The 24,056-nt window shown below is 32.9% G+C and overlaps 1 protein-coding gene across 2 annotated transcripts in view; it reads right to left on the minus strand.

Annotated features, from left to right (window-relative positions):
- Positions 1 to 24,056, minus strand: part of LOC149409757 (zinc finger protein castor homolog 1-like) — a 141,544-nt gene that overhangs the window by 16,025 nt on the left and 101,463 nt on the right. For both annotated transcript variants that reach the window (XM_089649124.1, XM_089649123.1), the window contains exons 9-14: positions 5,100 to 5,308; positions 4,505 to 4,645; positions 3,916 to 4,117; positions 3,302 to 3,398; positions 1,234 to 1,359; positions 476 to 695 (exon numbers count right to left, since the gene is read on the minus strand). In XM_089649124.1, the coding sequence (XP_089505250.1) occupies positions 476 to 695; positions 1,234 to 1,359; positions 3,302 to 3,398; positions 3,916 to 4,117; positions 4,505 to 4,645; positions 5,100 to 5,308 (995 nt within the window). The remainder of the gene's footprint in view (positions 1 to 475; positions 696 to 1,233; positions 1,360 to 3,301; positions 3,399 to 3,915; positions 4,118 to 4,504; positions 4,646 to 5,099; positions 5,309 to 24,056) is intronic.

Consider the following 24,056-nt stretch of genomic DNA (forward strand, 5'->3'; position numbering starts at 1 on the left):
TTTGAAATAAGTTTTATATTTTTCTATATGAACCTCACAAGAGCGCCCCTATTTGACAATGTAAAGACAGGGGAAATATAGAGCCACCCGGTTGGTAGAGGCTGTAGGAAGGGATTTATTAATCCGGGTCTTGAAGATGCTAGGATTATAATGCGAAGGAAGAAAAACAAATGCTGATAACTCGTTCCTCATACGAGCCGACTTATATAAAAAAACTATTCGAAGAAACGAACCCCGAAAATGAACCGAAAATCGTTCCGCTCGTATACGTGAATATTCATGTAACTTTAAATAAATATTAAACTAGAGGCAAATTCAGGAAGAAGGTACCTGTTTGTAGGTCGAAACGTAATTTCCATCATGAGCTATGTAGTTTCGAGATATCCACTTAATTATCAGTAAATAAGGCTGAGAAATTCGTGACGAAGTCGGTAGTAACTACTAGTTATAAAATAATTGAAATTTCGTATCTCACCAAGTTGTGCTGATGTTCCAAGACATCTCCCCCCATATCCTGGTGGGATTGCAGGGGAATTAGGGGTGGAGGGCCGAACAGTCCCCCCATGGAGTTGTTGTCGTCCATGTCCCCCCCCATGAGACTGCCGCTCTTCGGGGATAAGGACTGCTTCATTTTCATGGACAGTTCCTCCGGAGACTGCTGGAACATGGAGCTGTGCATCACGGCGGATGGTATTCTGTACAACAAACAAATAAAAATAATTGATCGGAAGAAAGACAAAATGATTTACTCGGTATAGGACTAATCTTGCAAAATATACAATAACAACTCTCTAAGAGAGAAAGAAATTTTTTTGAAAATTTATCAATAAATAGCTTTGTTTGGAGACTTATGAATGGTTTGGGATAGTTATTTGTTTCACTTGATCGTGCCATGTCTTCCTCGGGCGTTCTCGATTTCTTCAAGGATTCACTTCCAAGTCATATATTGTCCTCACACCTATTTCTTTGTTCATCACTTTTCATTCCCGTGAAGAGATAAGTCTTCAAACAAAGAAACGGTATCACATCTTCATACATAAGCACACATTTCACAACAACCTTAAAATACACATCTGCCCTGATGATGGACACTGCAATGCTGTATGAAACACTGGCTAAAGAAGGAGGTAGCGCAACACGGCATAATACCCCAAAAACAAATTAAAAGTAACTTATTAAACTAAAGTCTTTGTTGAAATTTGCAATTACCATAAATATGTATATTAAACTTACCCGTAGTTTAACTCCTGATCCTTTCTCTCGTGCTTCCTCTTGTGGGAGAATAGTTGACTTGAGGAGTGCAGCACGTAGTTACAGCGAGGTCGGATGCAGTGGATATGGTTGCACATCCTGCTGAATCTGAAGTGATAAATGGTGAATAATTAGTGACAAGTGACTAGTGATGAGTGATAAGGGATAACTGATAAGTGAGCATTTTGTGAGGGGAGTGGAATAAATGGCAAATAAGAAGCATCGATAATTTTGAGAAGTTTTGCTATTTAGGTCTAGTCACTAAAAACCACTGTTGTCATTTTAAGCAACATTTCAATTCTGAATGCAGGACTTTATATGATCCTACCATCTACCACTACCCTACATCCTACTATCGACTACCATAACACGGGCATGTGCCTAGCATGGTGGTCGAAAAATCCTCAATGCATGTAACAAACAATTCTATGAATAAAGAAACATAAAACTTAAAAAACCACCAATTTAACTGTAGGTTGATTTTTCAATAATGAATGATTATTTTCAATGCGACACCTCTCTAGCACTATATAGGAGAACTATATCTCTACCCAATAGGGCAATGTTGTGAGACATGGTTACAGAAGTATCGTCTGGACTTGGACATTTTTTTTTTTTTTTTTTTTTTTTTTTTCGTGTATTTAGGAAACATACAGTTTTACAAAAAAATAATTGAACATAAAATATAGAACATGATTTAAACCAGTTAAGTTCCATTTATAGTATTTATAAAAGCTAGAAATTAATTAAAAGTAATAAAGTACATAGTGTGTGTGAAAAATGATTAAAAAGAGAATACTAAACAATACAGAAGTAATATTTTTAACTTAGGTGCATAGTAAGGTTAATTTGATTTTAAACGATTTAAGGGTACAGTGGAAAATGTCAATATCGCTTAAGGCATTATAAGATTTGCAGATACGCCCGAGCAAGGAGTTTTGTGCGTATTTCGATTTGAAATGTTGTATATAAAATAAGGTATTTGATCTGGTATTGCGTTCAGGACAATGAAATGCAATCCTTTCTAACAGGGCTGGGGAGTCAATAAGGCAGTTCACAATTTTGTACAGAAACAGTACGAAATTTTTTTTTCTTCGTTTGTAAAGAGTAATAGGATTACATTGATGATTTTCAAAACGATACGACAGGTGTTTCAGGAATTTTGTTTGAATATTTTCAATTCGGTTAATATAAGTTTGGTATTGTGGATTCCAAATGACAGATGCAAATTCAAGATGAGATCTTACGTATGCCATATAAAGTAGTTCAAGTGTAAAAGGTTTATTGAATGGTTTTAATATGGACCTACACCTACTAACTACTAAGCATCTTATCACTTATCCAGTACCAAGAGGCGTACAACCATTCGTACGCTTATGGTGGGAGCTGGGAGCCATATCGAAGGGAGCCGGATCGGACGAGCGTAGTATTCTCATTGCTCATAAGTTCTGAGCCATGAGGCTCCCGTTCAATTAAGCTGTTGTTTAATTGAGTTGACTCTTTAAGCAGTAGGAAAATATTGAGCTGATACCGTAGCTCCCGCTCTTAATAAAATCCATGACCCATCGCTATAAGGAAGGGCATTTAAATACCACATCGGCACATCTACCTACAAAATTGTTTTAAATTATGGAAATGATATATTATAAAAAAACTGTTGTTTTCGATATTTATTTCAGAACATGTTTTGCGCTATTCTGGGTTTAGGTAACAGATAATTGGAACAAAATAAAAACATGCACAGTAATAATTCCAGTTTTTTCAGACCTTCGTTAAAAAACCAGTAGGTGTCTACTTATTTTGTTTTAATTTAGTAGTGGATTTATGTAAGGTTAAATTTGTTTCTATTGTTCATAAATTATAATTGAATTGAATAAATTATTATTGAATTCAATAAATTATTGTTGAATATAATATAAATTGATTAATTTCTATTCTGTTCTTTACATTATCTCCACATAGGAGGCCCTGTGAAAAATAATTTCCCTCAGTTCCTATGTCATGCTATGTATGTGTGCTGTGTGTAGATGGATTCTATGGGATAGTTTACCTGCAATCTCTGTAGGGACAGGGTTCATTCTTCATATATTTCTTGAATCCATCCCTGGCTAGTTGCTCGTCCTTGATGTGATAAGTTTTGTGCTTTTCTGTAAACAACAAAAAATATGATATAAGCACAAAGGAGAATAAAATATGCTCCTGACACCAAGTAATCATTTGTCACTTCTTTTATATTAATAATAGTATTAAATCGTCAGTTTTATATAGCGCAGTTTAGCGATACAATCACCTTAATGGTTATCGCACAGATCAGCTTGGCATCGGATCACCTCATTTCTCTAGCTTGTCCCGAGGCAAAGAGATGTCATTACGATACTGACAATGAGAGTGATATAACCTTAAGGGTGCTCGAAATTGGTTATTATAGGTAATCCTTTCAAAAAAATTGTGTTTTCATAAATTGTTTAAAAACTGGTTTCTGACCTCAAACCAAATGACAGGTCATTCCAAGAATGTGTACCCAGCGCACTGAATGCTCTGTCCCCGAATTTAGCAACATTGAGGGTGGTTCAACGAGAGGGTTCACCCAGTCTGTATTTCCTCCTTCTTTCATGAAACTTTCATAACTGTAGATAAAACAAAGTTAAGTAATAATGTTCTCACCCATATCAGCCTTATTCTTGAAGGTGTATCTGCATCCCGGTCGCCTGCAGTGAAAGTGAGTGGTTCTCTGCCCCCGGAAGGCGCAGTGGGGCGCGGTGCACCTCTCGGTGGCCCGGAACCTCTGGAAACCCTCCTGGAGGATGGCGGAGTCCTTGCGGTGGTAGTTGGCATGCATCTGAACATCAGATGTGGAGATGTAGACCTAAGAAAGATAAAGAGTTGATTAAAATAGTTCCATGACAAAATAGAACATTGGAGAAAAGTAAAATTAAAAAATAGGCTCCACACTAGAACCTCCTCACTATATTTTCTTGAAGAGCTAGGAATCCACAAGTATAGGCAATCAACTGTCTGCCTACAGCGTGTCGTATGATAGTTTGCACACGTTGCTCGCCAAACTGAGGACTCTGACTTGGAGACACTTACGGTCACTGGTAAAGTGTTTGGCGCCAGAAGCAGATGAAGATCACCGATGATGCGTTAAAGTGATTTCTCATTCTCCATGCAGTGCAGGACCGCGAGGAGTGAAGGAGTCTTTTTCAGCAGGGAAATTGAAGAAGATCCTCCAAACTGTAATAAATTATTTTACCTTATCACAGCCATCTTGGATGCAGTGGTAGTGGGTCTGACTTCTGTTGTGAGGGCAGCCGGGTCCTCTCTCGCCGCAGTCATCTAAGGGGGAATAGCGCATGAATCCATGGGCCAAAGATTCGTCACGTTTCTTGTGCCACTGTAAAATAAATAAATCACCTTTAAATATCAATAAAATTACAGCAGAAGCAGCCTTGCTTTTGAAGAACCATTTTAAATGAATTAAAAAATACTAAATTAATAACATCAAATCAAATTGTTGATATTGTGCGAAAAAGAGAGTCTCCCAAGGGTGCGTTCTGGACCCTTTTTTCTTTTAATTTTAATAATATTTTTAGTATTGTTTTTACAATCATTCTTTATTGTATACATGTCTTAAAATTATACAGCAATTTAAATAAACAAAGCAATATTATAATTAGAAACTGTATCTGCAAGTTAAATAGTGTAAATTGATGTGATGTGTAGTTTTAAATCAATGTATTACGAAGACTGGTTTAGATAAATAAGTCTCATTGCACGCAACATTGCGCCTCCAATACGTCTACAAAGAAAGGTGTTAGATAATATTCGATGGTGTAAATGGTACATACCTTGAAGTGTCTGATCATCTCTTCCTTCTTGCAGAAAACCCTTCCGCTGCAGTCAAGACAGTGGAAATGCTCCCGATAGCCAAGGTCTTTGCAGTACGAGGAACCGCATTCGAGGGCTGATCCGTATCTTTTGACGTATCTTGAGTAATCCAAAGCAGGAATCGCAGCTTGCCTCCTTCCATCCAGTTGACTTAAAGACGCCAAGAGTGCTGAAACAAAGAGAAGAACAAATCGTTATTCACGATGTTGAAAACCCAAGAAGAATGTTCACAGAGCTGTTAATCTATGAAAGACTAGATAACTTCTGAAAGAATGAAGCAACGCACCAAAGGAATTAAACACCCAATTGATAGTTAGGTTGCTACACCAAAAATTGGGAATTCGTGATAGGAAGAAGACAATGACGTCAGTTTTTGTGCTTGGGATGATTTTCACGGAGAATAAAAAGCACAAGGTCGATATTAAGAAATTGAAATATAAAAAGGTGGGGATCTTATGCAATGATACATGAGCGGGCATGGGACCGTCACTTCGACAACTAAGCAGAATCGAAACAGAAAAAAAATAAACAAGCTAGACTAAGGAGTGAACGGGATCGATAAACTAACAATATATTAGTCGATGTCTATTGTCAAATCGTATGGGCGACTTTCAGTCGTGCTAGCAAGACAGAGTCTATAAATTACCGATAAAATGTTGTTCCAAAATAGCGCCAAATATTAGAGATATTAACGCAGACCACTGACAATTATTAAGATTATACAGCATCCGTATTTATTTAAACTGAGATGATTAACAGCTCCGGAGAAGAACAAGAATCTAGAATAAGTGTAGCAATGCTGTGTTAATTTGTTTAATGGATTTAGCAGATGCCAGCAATTAGACATTCCGTAGCAAATGTGGAAAATGCGCAAGAAGTTAATGAGAATGAACGAAGTGTTAATTGACTACTCATGCAGAGACAAACACTAGTTTTTGAAAAACAATTCAATTAACTTCAATGCCCATCGAGAAGATAATCTATTTGGAAATTTATACAATTTTTAACCTCCTCTTTAGGAAGACATGTCGAAGTGAATTAAATACTTGAGTCATGTCATGTCAATATAGGGTATGATTGACATAATATAAGATGTACGGTATGAATTATGAATCAGGGTTGTGAATACAGACAAGGTTTTACGGCGTTTCATCCTTACTCTTTAAGTTGGTTACTCTACCCACAAAAGTAGGATATTATAAATTGTAACTCACAGTAATATTGATAAAAATAATAATGCATTGCTAGAGGAATTTTCCTTGAACTTTAGTTCCTCAGGTAAGTCTCTCCCACGCATCCTGCAAACTCTCAAAATCAACGATCATCAGAGTACAATGAGAACTACTACATGGTGCGATGAAAACGGAAATGTGATGTCATAAAATACCAAATACCGTGATTTCTTCAAATTTATACTCCCGTGAATAAATAGATTTCTCAGAAATTGATTCATGCTAGTCTATCAACGATGTAAGAACTAAAAAATGTATACATGTCTACCTACCGACAAAAGCACAAACAAACGTTTCAAACGTACAAACGTACGTGGTTCGTGATTGAAATGACATTGAGAGAATAAATTGGTTGTATTAGCCGAAAAATTGCAAGCAGAAAAACCTATGCAAGTTTCATGATGCCAGAACTCACCTTTAAAGGGTTTTTTAGCAGTCTAAGGCGTCTTGCCTTATTTTTTTAACAGTTGGATGTATATTTCATAGATATAAATCACTTTGCGAACTGTAAATAGTTGGATTAACCTAGAAATTGCGGAGACAAAAAAATGTGGAAATTTCGTTACGTGATTTTGCGACCTGAAAATGGTTGTTTTCCTAGAAATTTGAGGATGCCAGAAAACACCATTAGAGAGTTAATGCAATTTATAATTAACTTTTTTTAATGATTTTTCATGACTGCTCTGATCTTTACATTTCTATGGCCATTATTGGGTCATAAATAATTATCAGATGGTTCGATAGACAAATTATGCAATTTTTTTATTCAAAGATTTTATTTAATGTATTATCATGTATTTTGTATTTATTACAATAGGCACGTTTTATCATCGGAGAGGGAACAACAATATTAGTCATGTTTTTAGATAATTGAAGTAGAGAGATGGTATTTAGTTTTAGTACGAGATACATGATTTGATTTTGTTACAAAAATTAATACATTAAGGTAATCTAAACTATGATCCAGCCGAAACATGTATTGCTTTTTCTGTTGGAATGTCAAGTATTTTTTCCTCGCAATCTCATTTGATTATTGAATCATGATGATTATTGATTATCGACCATCAATAATTGACAATGATAATTGGTCATTATTGATCACTGACAATGATTTTTGGTCATAATTAATAATTGAAAATGATAATTGGTCATTATTGATCATCGACAATGATAATTGGTCATTATTGTTCATTTACAATGATAATTGGTCATAATTGATCATTGACAATGATAATTGGTCATTATTGATCACTGAGAATGATATTTGGGCATTAATGATCATTGACAATGATTTTTGGTCATAATTGATAATTGGTCATTATTGATTATCGAAAATGATAATTGGTCACTTCTGATCATCGACAATGATAATTGGTCATCATTCATAATTTAAAATTGATGATAATTGATCATTGATGATTGATAATTGCATTTTTACTAATAATTGATAGTGGATAATAATTGATAATGGATAATAATTGATAATGGATAATAATTGATAATGAATAATAATTGATAATGGATAATAATTGATAATTAATATTCATTCGTAATTAATATGCATTATTATTGATGACGATGATAATTAATAGTCATTATTATTGATTGATAACTAATATTGATATTTATCATTATTGTCATATGAAAATTATTGTCAAATGAAAATTATTGCTTTATAAAAATATTGATAATATTTGATAATTGGTAATTATTGATAATTATCGATAATTATTTATAATTGCTAATAATCGGTAATGGTTATTTGGATCACATCCTGTAGTTATAAGTGGTGTATCTAACGACGTAAAGGTACGTTAATGTTCGCGTTGCGTTATTAAGCCAGGTTTAATGACCCCATTATTGTCGCGGCAGGGTCCGAACACTGGTCATTTATCAACAGGGGCAGGGGCTCTCTCCTCTTCCAATACCTAACCTAACCAACAACTTGCTCATGTAATGGATTATTATACTTTAAATTAGGAAAATTAAAGGTTTTTCTTTTACAGTGTCCCTTATAGAAATATATTCGCATTCAAATATAGAATAAAAATAGTTTTCTAATGGATCCTTGACATAATCAGTTCCAATTTTGAAAACAACAGTTAAATTCAAAGAAAATCCACAGAGTCCACTGAATCAGAGTTACCATCATTCACAGACAGACCCACAGCCGAAATTAGTGTGTTTTGATTGTTGACCTCAAATTGTACCAGGAATAATTTTTAGTTTTATCAAACCTTCAGCTTTCTGTAAATAATATACAGTTCTGTTTTTGGGATAGTGCTATATAGGTAATGTAGGTTTCTATATCGGCAGACGTATTTTTGCATTCGGTATCCTGTAACCAGTTTGGGTTTAAACCTCCAAAGGGAATGGAGAGAGGAAGAAGGGGTCAAGTGACACGACATAAGGTAATCAGGAAGAACCTTAAATATCATTATATGGAGATCATGAAGAAAGAATTAACTAAATATAACACGTTAAAATGATCCTAACATGATACATTAATTTGACCAACGAATCTCGTAAATCAATCACTGAACAAAATAAACCGATAATTATCAATGATAAATAATTATCAATGATTATCAATTATCAATATACAATAATTTATCAATTATCAATAATTTTCAATTATCCATAATTATCAACTATCTGTAATTATCATTTATCGATAATTATAAATAATAAATAATTACCAATTGTCAATAATTATAAATGATCAATAATTTTCAATGAAAAATAATTATCAATGATCAATAATTATAAATGATCAATAATGATCAATGATCAATAAATATCAATTATCATTTATCGATAATTATCAATCATCAATGATTACCAATTGTCAATGATTATCAATAATCAATAATTATCAATAAACAATAATTATCAATAATGAATAATATTCAATTATCCATAATTCTCAACTATCTGTAATTATCATTTATTGATTATTATAAATAATCAATAATTACCAACTTTCAATAATTATCAATGATCAATAATTTTCAATGAAAAATAATTATCAATGATCAATAATTATTAATGATTAATAATGATCAATGATCAATAATTATATTTTATCAATAATTATCATTTATCGACAATTTTCAATCATCAATAATTACCAATTGTCAATAATTATCAATGATCAATGAACAATAATTATCAATGATCAATGAACAATAATTATCAATGATCAATAATTATCAATGATAGATAATTATCAATTATCAATAATCATCAACAATCCATAATTTTCAACTATCAATTATTATCATTTATCGATAATTATCAATCATCAATATAATTACCAATGGTCAATAATTATCAATTATTTTGTATGCGTATATCGTGATCCAAAAGTCATACTTTACTAAAATTTAAAATACGGAAGAGTACTAGTACTGTGTAGTGGAATCAATAATAATAAATAAGTTTTTTTTAAATCATACACAACTATAAACAAAAAGCTAAGTCCTTTATCAATGCACAAGCAAACATGTTCCCAGTATAATTTCTGGAGTAGGAAGAATTCATATATTGTAATGTTATTCGTAACATAAGAATTATATCTTTCTTATGATAAAAAAATCTAATTAATTTTATATTCGAAATAATGTGAATTTTAGAGGCAATTATATGAAGAGTGGTATTTGTGCTCAGGCTGTATTGGTTTATTGAGAGAATGTAAGTATGTATGGTAAAACGACATCGAAGGAATATGCACGATTCCCAGAATGTCCCATTTAACTCCCAAACATCGGCTTATTGGGAAATAAATCTGGGTGGATACATTCCATGTGGTTTTCTCGCAAGACACATTGGACAATGGACATTGGACAGTTTGGACAAACACATTGGGACATACATGACATATATATCATTATTATTATTGCATATTGAGCAAAACGAACCAGGCATTTTTAATTGTATGACTAAGTTATTTCGACTTATCATAGTGGCTAAAGGATATTGTATAATCTATATAATTTATCGCAATATTGACTTCAAGAATGACATTATTAACACGTGTACAACTGGACTTATCCATTTTTTATCAACAATATTTTATCGATAGAGTGTTATGGTATTTTCGCACGATCAATTCAACATCTATTATAGACGACAACAACAGACATTTTTATTTGTATGACTAAGTTATATCGAAATATTATGGCTTACTGTCATTTAATGAATGAATTTATTGAATGGTAGCAGAGGTTGGGGACGTCCGAGGGAGACATGGCACGACCAAATGAATCAGATACTCGAGTCGGTCCATGTCAAGAGTCGGAATACTAGAAGAGGATGTATGAGACGATGTATGAATGTGAATGAGGCAAGGAGTGTGTGCCAAGACCGTGTTCTTTAACGGTCCTTCCTCTCTGCCTACCCCTGAGGAATGTGATGGTTTTTTTTTTTTTTTTTTTTTTTTTTTTTTTTTTTTTTTTTTTTTTTTTTTTTTTTTTTTTTATGATGGATAAATTAGCATAATAGCTTTTTTTTTATTTTATTTTTTATTTATTATAAATTTTTAAAGATACAGGTATATGCAGTCCCACAAAGCTGTCACACATGACGGCTTGTCTGTAGGTTCTACAAATAATATATATAAAACATTTTTAATTTTTAATACATGTATGACACAAAATTATACAATAAACAATATCACAAAATAATATATATCAAAGTACCTACCTATATACAAATTATTTAGGCAGGTACGTTGAGATGTTCAGGAATACATCAATAATAATGTTCAGAGATACATTGATTCGTCGCTTATTAGCCAACGCTTAGTGTTTTTGGGGCAGGGTCTCTCATTATTCTGAGGTTTAAAATAATTATTAAATTTATTGAATATCTCTGGTATTAAATATTTAAGCGTTCGGCTTCCATACTTATTTGTTACTCTTGGAATAATGAGGCCCTTATTTTCAGTGAATCTTGTTGTGTGATTATGCACCGGTTGCTTTTTATATTTGCTATCTCCCTCATTATCCATTATAATAATGTACCAAAGAAGACCCTTTATTGGAAGTAGGCCCTCAGAACCATACAGTAGTTTTAGATTACTTCTTTGTCTGTAGATATTCGGTGGTACAATTTTTTTTATTATAGCAATTTGTAAGTTTTGTATATATTTAATATAAATATTGCTTGAGTGCCCCCAAGTTCGTATGCCATATCTGAGTATGGATTCGACCATAGAAAAATAAATTATTTTAAGAGTACAATGAGGCAAAACAAATTTCAGTTTATAAAAATTACTTGCAAAAGATCGGAGCTGGTTACAGATTTTAGCCACTTGTTTATCCCATTTAAATTTATTGTCTACTATTAGTCCCAGATAAGTATATTCGTTAGTAAAGTCAATTGTTTCACAGTGGCAAATATTTTCAATTTTTCTATGAATACATTCAGAATTATGAGCAATTATTTTGGGTATATTCCATATTCCCAGGCTTGGTGATTTTACATACATACATTTTGTTTTTTTAACATTAATAATTAAACCAACATCATGAGCCCATTTAAGTAGCTCGTTAAAGTCACTTTGCAATTGTTGAATAGCTATGATAGGATTTTCATTGGATACTACAAGTGCAGTATCGTCAGCAAAAATGAATCTAAAGGCCTTTTTAAAGAGTTTTGACATAACAATAACATATATAATGTACAATTTTGGACCTAAAATTGATCCTTGCGGTACTCCTGATTTAATATGTCTTCCTTTACTCATATCATTTAAAATCTTTACGTTCATTTTTCTATTAGTTAAGTAGTTTTTAAAGAATGAGAGGAGTTTACCCCGGATTCCAATGTTTTCAAGAACCTTAATTAATTGTATATGGCTGAGAGTGTCAAAAGCTTTTGAGTAGTCAATAAAAAGCACCAGTACATGTTTTTTAGAATTAAGTTGAGAATTTATAAAATCAGAAAATTTTTCCAGCAATTTATCACAACTTTTTTTTTTCTGGAACCCGTACTGGCATTCATCTATAATATTCAAATTATTCAAATATTTATCTAAATTTATCGAAATATATTTTTCTAAAATTTTTTCTAGTGCCGGGAGAATAGAAATTGGCCTGTAATTGTTAATTTCGGAGTGATCTCCATTTTTGAAAATAGGTCTTACAATGCTATTTTTTAATTCATCGGGGATGAGGCTGGTATCGATTATTCTGTTGATAAAGTGAGCAATAACAGGGCTAAGTAATTTGACATGTTTTTTTAAATCAAACATACGAATTAGATCTATGCCCGGTGACTTTGAATTTTTCATACCTCCGATAATATATTCAATTTGCTTAGCATTAGCTCTAGGTAAGTACATTGAATGCGGTAGGGATTCTTGCAAGTGATTAGACGCTCGGAAATCACATTCATGTAACAACTTATTAACTCCTTCATCAAAAAAGTTAGCAAAATTTTCTGCCACTGCATCAGAAGATTGTGACTTTAGGAAATATTTAGATAAGACTTCATCGCAACCAGATTTATTTTTCCTACCCAAAATTGTATTAATTTCATTCCATGTTTTTTTAATGTTCTTGAAACAGTGATTAAATTTGTTATTATAGTATGCCTTTTTTGTGTTTAATATTTGTTTATTAAGTTTATTTCTATATTTTTTGAAAGAGATTTCATATTTTTTATTATTAGGCGTGTTTTTCCACTTTTTCCACATGGCATCTCGTATTAGAATACTTTCAGCGAGACTGTCATTCATCCAAGTTTTTTGGTTATTTCGAAATTTTTTTGTTTTTAATTTTGTAAAGGTACTTTTTTCATAAATATTTTTAAAAATCGATTTTAATTCTGCATAAATAATGTTTGGTTCAGACAATTTTAACATTGCATTCCAATCGGTGATTTCGATCAATAAATCAATCCTTTTGTCCGATAGTGCAGTGTAATACTCTTGGTGCGATTTGTCGACGGTACATTTATCATAGTAACAGAAGTTAATACTAGCTGCAGTTAGGTAGTGGTCAGCTATTATTGAATCGCATACGCATGAACTGATTTCGGTCGTCTCCTTCACTCTTACATAGATATGGTCTAAACATGAAGCCGTTACATAATTAGTCAATATCGCTTCTCTAGTCACATCATTTATACATCTGGTCATTCCAAAATGAGACATGAGGTTTTCATATTGCATAGTTATGGGTTCGTGTACATTTAATAAGTTAATATTCGTATCACCTAGAACCAATACGGATTCTTTTATATCAATATTTCCCAATATTGTCTCCAGCTCATCAAGAAATAATTTTTTTTTTGTATTTGGCGGTCTATATATTGCTAAAAGATGTAAGCGAATATGTTTGTTTACTGAAATGGTTCCGTAAACGCATTCAAAATTATTAGTCATAATATTTATTTTTTCAAATGTAAGGTGATCTTTCACGTACACAATAATACCGCCACCCGATCTTTTTGTTCGACAAAAATGGTACGAATTAAATCCCGGTAATTTATAAAGATTTATATTATTTTCATTAATAGACGTTTCGCATAGCGAAATTAAGTCGATGTTTCTCAAAGAGCTAGAAACAATTAATAGTAAAGTGTCCCAATATTTAGATAAAGATCGTATATTTAAGTTGAGGGCAGATATTTTATTATTTCCTAACACATGTTTTTTTGTAGCCCAGTTTTCAAAAATTGACGTGCGTTCATAATCTATTTCTGCTGAATCAAAATCACAGTTCAAGTCACCCATATAGAATAATATTTTAATTGGCAGCAATAATATATAAACATGTATTGGGATTTATAAATATAAATACGATAGATACATAACAATATAGCAGTTAGTATTTCCGATATGTTCCAGGTTAGATTATAGTTTTGTACAGAACTTAACGTAACAGAAAAGTTAACTTGTCGCATTATTAACTTATACATTTGTATGACTGGAGTTTGCTATTTTTTCACCAAAGTATTTTTTTATTTGATTTTTTCGATATAGTTGTGGTCTTTTTCAATCAATTCAAAAACTAATATTACGCCGATATACTAATGCTTTATCAATGGCTTAAAGTCAAGACGTTGTATCTCCACTTTTTCAGTAAAAATGAATTATGTCATACACTACTAAGGAGAACCCAAAATTGGTTAAGAATATGGTTAACTTACACCATTCTAAATATATTTACATATTTCAATGAACGTTCTTCGTTTATCTCGAAATAATGGTAGAATGTGTGTTTTAGCCAACATGCTATCGTTTGTAAGTCTGTAGATGTGAAATTTGCAAATCAATAGCGCAGACCAGTGAAAAATCACGGGATATTATTATAATTTTAAGATTGATAATATCATAGCTACTAGCTAAAATGCACAGACCATCTTTTTTCGCTAAGATAAATCATAAGAAATTTAAACAAAAGAAATACTGCTCAGTTGACACCGAGTTTGGGTCCCAACCAGGCGTATAGTGTTTCCTCGGCTGGCTAAGTACTCCATCACAACACAAGCAACATTTTCTGCTTACTGCGGTGGTAGTAGGAGATTTTCAAATATTGTCAGGTTATTCGTAACGCGGGAAAGTTTGTCATTCTTTAAAAAAAAATGAAAATAAAAATAAAATAATTTTCTGGTAAAAAAAATTCAAATCAATTGTGGGTACCTACTATATCGACTGTCTGAATTATTTGACAATATTTTCAATTTTGAAAATGACAAATTAAAATCTATACTGTAGGTAGGTACTTTATCGCTTGCCTCAATTCTTGACAAATCAGTTCCAATTTTGAAATTAACTATAATAAATTCAAAACGAATTCATTAAACCAGAGTTACAATAACAGACAGACAGACAATATTTTTGGTAATTAAAACTTAAGCTTTCTTTTGAAACAAGCTGAAAACGCGACCTCTTACATTGTGATAATATAATATATACCTAATACATCACATGCAGCGTGAGCCGGGGTTTATTTTATAGGGTGTCCGAGATATACTGTGTCCAGCGATATACAGGGTCGTATTCTTCTTTTTGCGCCATTACCCAAAGTAGGTATTCGTTACCTGCCGTATCTCTCTACACTTTACGTTCATTATTTCTTTTTAATTCGCCATTTTTATTTAAGCCACCTTTTATTCGAGCTTAATAGAGTTTTAAATAATGTATTGGCGACAGAAAACGATAATGTCGGACTGGCGTGTGGCAGGAGATGTATATGAATGTGCATGAAACAAGATTTGTGTTTCAAAACCGTAACGTTTAGGGTTCGTTCCTCTCTGCTATCTCCTTCATGACACAGGAGGTCTTGAGAAAAATAATTTCCATCAAGTCCGTGTTTGGGGGTAGTGTGTGGAGGGTATTTTTTTAGGAGAGGAAGTGGGTGAAGGAAATGTGTCTTAAACAGACCCATGTTGTAGGAGGGAGGAAACACAAAGGCCGACAAATAGTTCCACAGCCGAGCTGTTGAACTCAAGCCGTAAAGGACCCGTTATAATGTGACAAATGTCAACCTTGTAAAAATATTAGGCGGCGTTTGGCGTGTTTCCCGAGATCGATGATGCAAGTTCCTCGGAGCATCTTCCATTGAAATACAGGTAAAACACGGATTTATATATGTATAATGATATATTATGTTATACCCTCCACACAGCATCAGTATCGATACCCAGTAATAGTCCTGGAAAAACGTGTGCGCGTGTTTCTTGAAATGGCTTTAGCCGCTTTTGGTAACTAGATCTGAATAGCCAGGTACTCTTTCCTAACCTTCATCTACCTCATCTTCTTCCTCTCCCCATTAGCTTCAGCCTCACAACACACCCCAATCGAGGATGCCATATTTAAATTGGCTTCAGGCGGTTGAAAGCAGTTGGGACTCTTGTGCGGCTTTTATATAAAAATATATATTTTTGCGCAGCACGCAGCAATCGAACAAGCAACCTTCCACGATTTCGAATCATTACTAGACCACGTATCCATCACACAAGATCGAATCAAAAAAACATCTTATAAAACCACATTTGGACAAAGAAACCACATTTATTTTGCAACAACACGGATATAAAACGAATAGAAAAAAATTATGAGTAAAAATTGGACCGAAAGAGACTTAAAAAAAAATTTAGGACGAGTTGTTTTGGAGAATTTGAACAATTCATCAAATTTCAACGTTCGTTTTCGGGTTCTCTGAAAGTCCTATTCAAGTTCTGTTATTATATCATTATAGGCTAGTTGCTTGACCGAACTGAAATAATAACAGAACTTGAAAAACTCTTTCACAGAACTTGAAAATTAATTAATTGTTCAAATCCTCTAAAAAAGTCACTAAAAACGACACAGAAGGCAAACCTTTTAGTTTACAACACAGAACCTCCTAGTGAGGCGGACTAAGAAATACCATTTCTGTTCTTAAATACACCATAATATTTTGTACGTACAATGGTTTATAATAGTCGTTGAAGAAAATAAAATTAAAAGTTGTCAGATTTATTTCAGTTGGACGTTTTGGTTCACTACAACTCAGATGCATACCCTCAACTCTCAATCAATGGTAATACAAGTACTTGCTAATATTCCCTGGTCTCTAAGTGACCAGGATACAATCAGAGGTACATCAGCGTCCAGTGAGAGAGTCATAATAGAGGTAGTAATGCGGATAATGCACCAGGAGCAGGAAGGTTATATCAGACGTAATGACAATGTCCACTTGGGAATGGGGAGTTGGAAGGACCTCTAATCAGGAGTATGCTCCTCCCAGAGGAACTCCGGGATTCGTACTATAGCGTTGTGAGACTGTTGCAACTCGTCTACTTTAAATAATTGTTTCTGGGGGACAATGGGGAAAGTAAATGCAATGGGTAAAATGAAATAAATATTGTGAAAGACTTTTAAAAAATCAATTCATGAATTTATATCATCCAGAATCGATTTTGACTGTATACATTCTAAGAATATCTGAAAAATTCACAAAAGTCACATTCGTGCATCGTCTCATACATACTCAATTGTTATTCAGACTCTTGACAAGTATTTGGTTCAGTTAATCGGGCGTCCGCAACTTCTTCCACCATTTACATTTGCATCGTACATTTTACTTATGCTTACATCAGCCTTGCGCTCTTTACCAATCACTACATTTCTAACACGATCATACATGTTTTGACATCGCCAGAAAAAAATAATAAAACAGGTAAAGACTGTGTACTTTATGACGCAAGAGGTTAAAGCCACTTGTACCGTAAATAAATGAATAAAAAGTGGTCTGTTTCATGAAATAAATTGTATTTTTAAAAATGTTAATCCTTTTACAAGTGGGATTTTAACGACAAAAAAATTACGAATTAACAATAGGGCCTTCCGTGACATTATTAGTGTCGATAAAATGAACTGACGAAGGAAGGATAGAAGTGAAATTCTGAAGAAATGAATTACTGAGACGTGTACCAAACCAACGTTGAACAGACGTGTAAGAATCTAATTAGTAAGAAGATAACTGTTGAATGAAAAAATTAAAATTAATAAAACTGTCCGGCAGAAGATCTGATGTAATTTTTCTTTTCAGAATCATTAATTCTCTTATTGACAGACCTGTAATATTGTGATTGATTTGATTTTGATATAGTCACACGAACTAAAACATACATAAACATTCCCAGGTTACGAATAACCTGACAATATTTGAAAATCTCCTACTTCCACCACAGTAAGCTGAAAATGTTGCTTGTGTTGTGATGGAGGACTTAGCCAGCCGAGGAATTGAACGCACTACGCCTGGGTGGGACCCAAACGCGATGTCAACTCGGCCACCGACCGGTCAATTTGACATAATTTTTTAAAACAGTTAATAATTTAGTAATTAATATAACAGAAGTTGTATAATTATTTTGTAACCAAAGTTTTCCCCGTGTATTAACAATGTTCTTACGATAAAACAGAAAAATACCTATCAAGAATTTTTTTACGTAAATTGTGAAAAGTGTATATTTTATTTTTATTTATTTTGCCCCAATCTTCCCTAGATCCAGCGTATTGACGTATGCGACACATTAGTCTGCGACACAGCTTGTAAAATGGGATAATTCCGAATGCGAAGGCAATGTATGGGTCCGAGGGAAGCTGCCAGGACCCATCCATCGCCACCAGTTCTCTTCTCACGACAATTGCCTGTGATTATGATTTAATAGTGTGCGACTACCAGAGTATTCGTGCTGTGAGTTGTTCCATTGCCAATGCACGAGATATGAATTGAAGCGTTGTATAATAGATTTGTTGGATAATGCACAAAACAAGACGATGATCTGATTCCATTAAAATGCTGAAAACCTCAAGAAAAATGGTTTAACAGAATCATTATATATTTTTAAATAACTTGACTACTAAAAACAGTAATTAATATATGTATATTTTATTATTAAAGACAAAATTAGCAACTCTCACGCAAAGATTTGAAACAGAAAAAGATTTCGTCATATCTAGAAATTGTATCAGTTTTAATTTTGAAAATGACACTTAAATTCGAAACAAATCCGAGTTCAATAAAGCAGAGTTACAATCATAGACAAACACACAATTGAAGTATTATTTGTAATGTGTATCTCTTTTACCAATGTGGTGTAAATAACAAGTTGGTGTGAGTAGAGGTTCTTAAAAAACTTTAAAAAAATATTCCAACCAACCCTTAAAGAAAGAAAATTAGTTATGAACTAGAAACTTAGTATTTTCTCTAAATCACACCATTTCAAAGACACACTCACGGACGCACGGAACTTATTCGAGGTTCATGAACCATAATATGGACTTACTTGAGGCGATGAATAGATCATATAGCCAAGAAACAAGATCAATGGAAATGGTTCCTCGGAGCATCTTCCATTGAAATATCAGTTGATGTTTGATTAACAAATAAACTTTTAAACTTAATTATAAAGCATAAACCTTAAATCTGAATGTCTACGTGGTTATAAATTGTTTAAAAATCTACAAATCTACTAAATCGGTAGTACATTTATTTTATAACTGGCTGACGCGTACCTGGGGTTGCTGGGAGTTATCCTTAAGAGATAGACATATACCACCGCGGAATTTTCTGTAGGCCTTTTTAAGATATACAATTCCGTAGTACATTATTTTGATGTATCTCATAAGGTTTAGCCAGCGTTAGCAATGTAAGCTGCATAAAAAAAAATTACGACTTGATTACAAAACATCGACTTTTCTCTGCTTTCTATAAATATAATATACATGTATTATATATATAAACTTTCCAGAAGAAATTCTCTAAATGATAGTGAAAACCCTGTCAAAATCTGGCGCGTAGTTTAGAAGAAATAAGCGCACAAACAGACAGACGAAAAAAGCGACATTATTTTATACTATTTAGAGATATTTTTTTCCGACTATACTAAGTAAGTAGGTACCAATTAGTGCAGTGGTTGGGAAACGTGGAATTCGACTAGAAATGTATTTGCGTTTGATTGGTTGGCTTCCTTATTAAGGCCGTTCTGTGCATCGGACTGAATTACAGTACTAAAGGGGGGAGGCACAAGTAATGGGCACACACGAATCAAAATAAAATAGACATTGTCTTTATTTAAATATCTGTATTTTTGTTGCAATAGCACGAAAATACAAAAAAAAACGCTTTTAAGCGTCTCTTGTTTTATACGAACTGTACGCAACAGACGCGTCCAAGCGTCTCCCGCAAACAATGTGTTAAAAATAGATAAATATATATTTTGTATTTGTCTTTATTCAAAGCATTGTTAATAAGTCTCACAATAAAATTATTTGTACCTTCCAAAAATACGAGACAAAATTCCACCTTTTTCTGTGACAATTTCAAATCTAATTATCAAGCGCACATATCGTTAAATCGAATACAAAATTTTGGTAATAAATTTGGTAATGTTGTTGATATATTTAGAGATTCCGTAGCAGTGCTTAAACGAAATCTACATAAACACTTTGCTGAAATGTATGACTTATCCACTCCATAGTGAAAAACCCATTTTTTAGCTTCTGTTTTTTCACTCTTTTCTTTTATGACTTTTTAACTTTAATATATATGTTTTAACTTTACAAATTAATATTGTAATTTAAATAACAATTCGAATATGATTTTAAGTCCCTATAAATGCTGATTAATTTCAATCCATTTATTTTTCTAAGTAAATAAAAAAGAAAAAAAAACTGTTCTCCATAATGGTATTCTGTATTATTTGTAAAACATTTATGTACTACAGATATAATAACTATTTTATTTATATATGTACGTAAACTTTTAAATGTCACATAGTTAATGTAATAACACTAATAACAATGTATGTAAAAGCCCAATGGGCGTTTAAATAAATAAAATAAAAATAAAAATAAGTCACTGAGAATTTTTCAAAAAATGTATAAAAAACATTGGTGAAAATAAATTGTAAAAAAAATTGAGTTCAATTTTGAAGATTTTACCGTTATAGAACGGAATTTGTTTCATTGAACAAAAATATATTTTATGTCAAACCACAAATTTTTTGTGTTGTTCTTTTTTTTTCTACATGCATAATTTACCTACAATAACCTACCAAAGAACTTATCAAAATAGTAACCGTCGCACAAACTAACAAAAAATCACCGGTAACCCAATATCTAAGGTAGGGTCGCCCCCAATTACAAAAAACAAGAGCATCAAGGTGATAAACATGCGAAATAAGTGACAATTTTAATGAAGTTTTCGTGGTTTTCGTGGGAAAAACAATTTGATTATATAAATTAGTCTGTTTTTTAACAACTACCGTTGTCGTTGTCAATCCGGAGATTGTGTTGTTTCATAATTAATTTATTCAAAGAAATACATAGTGTATTTATGTACGTTCCAGTGTGTAAGATACTCTCAGTATTGCCCTGGTGTAAGACTACCATTCAGAATAATTGAAACGTAGCTAATAATTGTTATAGCCAGGCACTTCACCATCTTCCTCTTCCCATCTCCTTCTATTCCCCTACCTGTACTTATTTTCAGTCTCACAACGCAACAAAATTGGGGATACTATAGTTTCACTGGTCCAGACGGTTGGGAGCAGTTTGAACTCTGACGCGGTATTCACATTAAAATATATATATAAATACAAATCTGTTTGTCCATAACCGCTGCATTCCCTCATCCTGCACAGTGGTATAGCAAGGGGAAGAACTGGTGCAGGAGGAGGGGGGACTACGCTCGACCAATTTAAACAAATCAGTTTTTATTAATACGAAAATCGCTGTAAACAATTACCGACAATTGTGGCATCCACTCCCCAGATTCTCCGTCCATAGATTGATGCCCTCAGAAGGTATGTACGACTATATACAATACACTGGGTATACGTAAGTACACTGTACATATTAGTAATACACAATCTACACATGTCATGAACATATGTTAACTGTTGTATGTCACTACTTGAATCTACTAGTACTATCTAGAATCTAGGAGACAAGTTCTATGGTGAAAGAACTCATTTTAGACTCTTACGGCCGTTGTTCCCAACATTTCGAACGATCAAACTCAGGGTCCGATCAGCCAAGTGATTTATTCAGTAACGTTCGATTCGCCTGTTTACAAACATCTTTACTGTTGATTATCTTAAGTGGCCATGCCCACTTTCATAGACAATAAAATGACATCAAAGTTAAAACTTTCAATGCTAAATTAACATTGACGAATTAATTATTGTATTTATTATTAATGCATATATTTTTTTGAGTACTGTAATACGTAAACCGATATTTAATATTTAAGCGTATGAAATATGTTAAAAATAAAGTATTAGCTTGACTTTAATGCCACCGTGCCTTGGCCTCGCAAATATGTTTCACTCTGTTGACACTTTTTATAAGTAGTCATTTACTGAGGCAAGCTTAATCCAGTAGTTTGGCTTCCTTAAATTGGTTGATCACTCAGTTGTCACTTTTCCGTTGGAAAGAGCATAGTTGTGCGTTTGAGCAGTGTTGAGCCAAAATTTCGGCTCAGTAGTTGATCAGTAGGATTGGGAAGAACGGCCGTTAGTTTTATCTAGGTTAGTTCTGTGGCGAAATGACTCGAGCAAAATGACGAAAGTTTTACTGTATTTTAGTGTGTACAAGTATTATCGTCATTTCTGTAAAACTACTAGCTGTGCCGCGCCATGCGTCGCTATGGCTCAGTCTGTCTGTGCAGATATAGAAACAATAGCGCTTGTTGCTTTTACGTCCAATAGATTTATTTCCAACAGATGGAGCTGTTCGTTTGTTTAAATCTAAAATCTCTGAAAGTTTTTCATCGATTGCTTTGAAATTTTGACACAACTTTGCATTTGAATACGCGTGTGTTTTTATATAGCTATATTATATAGATAGTTACCTGTGGCGGGTAAAAACATGTTGAAAAACAGCTAGTAAAATATTTAAAAAAAAAAACTCACAAAAGAGGTGTTTTTAAAAACGACAAATTTTTATTCCAACGAAAAACGGTAGTTTGTAATTAAAAATTAAACCCAACAAAACGCCTTTTTTTAATCGTTTTTTTTTAAATGTATTTGAATTTTATTATATTTACATAGTAGGTTGTACAACATTATTATTATTTTTTTTTAATTTAAAAAAAAAAAATAGCTCGCATCCGTACTAAATATTTCCCATAACTTTTGATTTAAATAATATAAGAACAATTCAACAAAAAACCTAACCTAACCATAGTTATCCAAATTATTTCAGAAAATACGTTATAACTTATAACCCTAAAACTTTACCTTAATCTAACCTAACAAACCTATCCTAACCCAACCTAACCTAACCATAGTTATCCAAATTATTTCTAAAAATACGTTTTAACTTTTAACCCTATTTTATATGCCTATATTTTGTTTTGTATTACCTCTCTGGTGATTGTTGCCCGGAAAGCCACCAGACAAAATCGAACTATTAGATTTGAATAGCCAGGCACTAAAAAAAATCACGAATAATGATCATTGAAAAAATTCAAATTGTTGTGAACCCCTGATTTGAATCAATGGTTGAGAACCACTGGACAATTTCCACAGAAATCTCCGTTCAGTAGTGATTTGTCCACTTATGTATTCATGAAAGCATCCTACATCAAGTACCATAATATAATATGAAAGGATGCGGGTATTAAACTGCGTGACATCAAAAATACTCCTTAAAATATCCGGCTCGAAGGACCAAAATACGTTGCACTAACAAACGAGTATTCCCGCTTAACAAAACTGCCACATAATGACCGTATGAATAAGGATCATTTTCTTTTACAAATCGCTCATAAAAGGATTTCATTAAATTACTCCACTGTGGAATTGATTCAATCGGAATTCTAAGCGAAGGATTCTGATCTGGTATTCTATGGATTTCACAAGACAGTAGGGTGTTAATCCCGTAATGTTTCTTGGGTTCACGTACAATAAAAATTGTTTTTTCCTGTTCTTTATTATGTTGAGTTAAAGTGGTTGTTCGTCGTGAAAAAATGCGTTTGAAAAGAAAGTTTATACTTTATGCTAAGTATTCATTATTCATTGTACACTTATTAAACGACGGCGTTTTCATTCCATATAGTTCAATGACACTAGAAGAGAGTAGATTCTAAATGTTCCTTGAAATGGCTTAAGTCGCGTTTAGTGACCAGATTGCAAATGAGTGGTATTTCCTAATAATTAATTAATTCTCAGTAATCTAGA

This window comes from Hesperophylax consimilis, chromosome 29 (assembly GCF_061612785.1).
Source record: "Hesperophylax consimilis isolate HC1 chromosome 29, BYU_Hcon_1.0, whole genome shotgun sequence".
Taxonomy (NCBI): domain Eukaryota; kingdom Metazoa; phylum Arthropoda; class Insecta; order Trichoptera; family Limnephilidae; genus Hesperophylax; species Hesperophylax consimilis.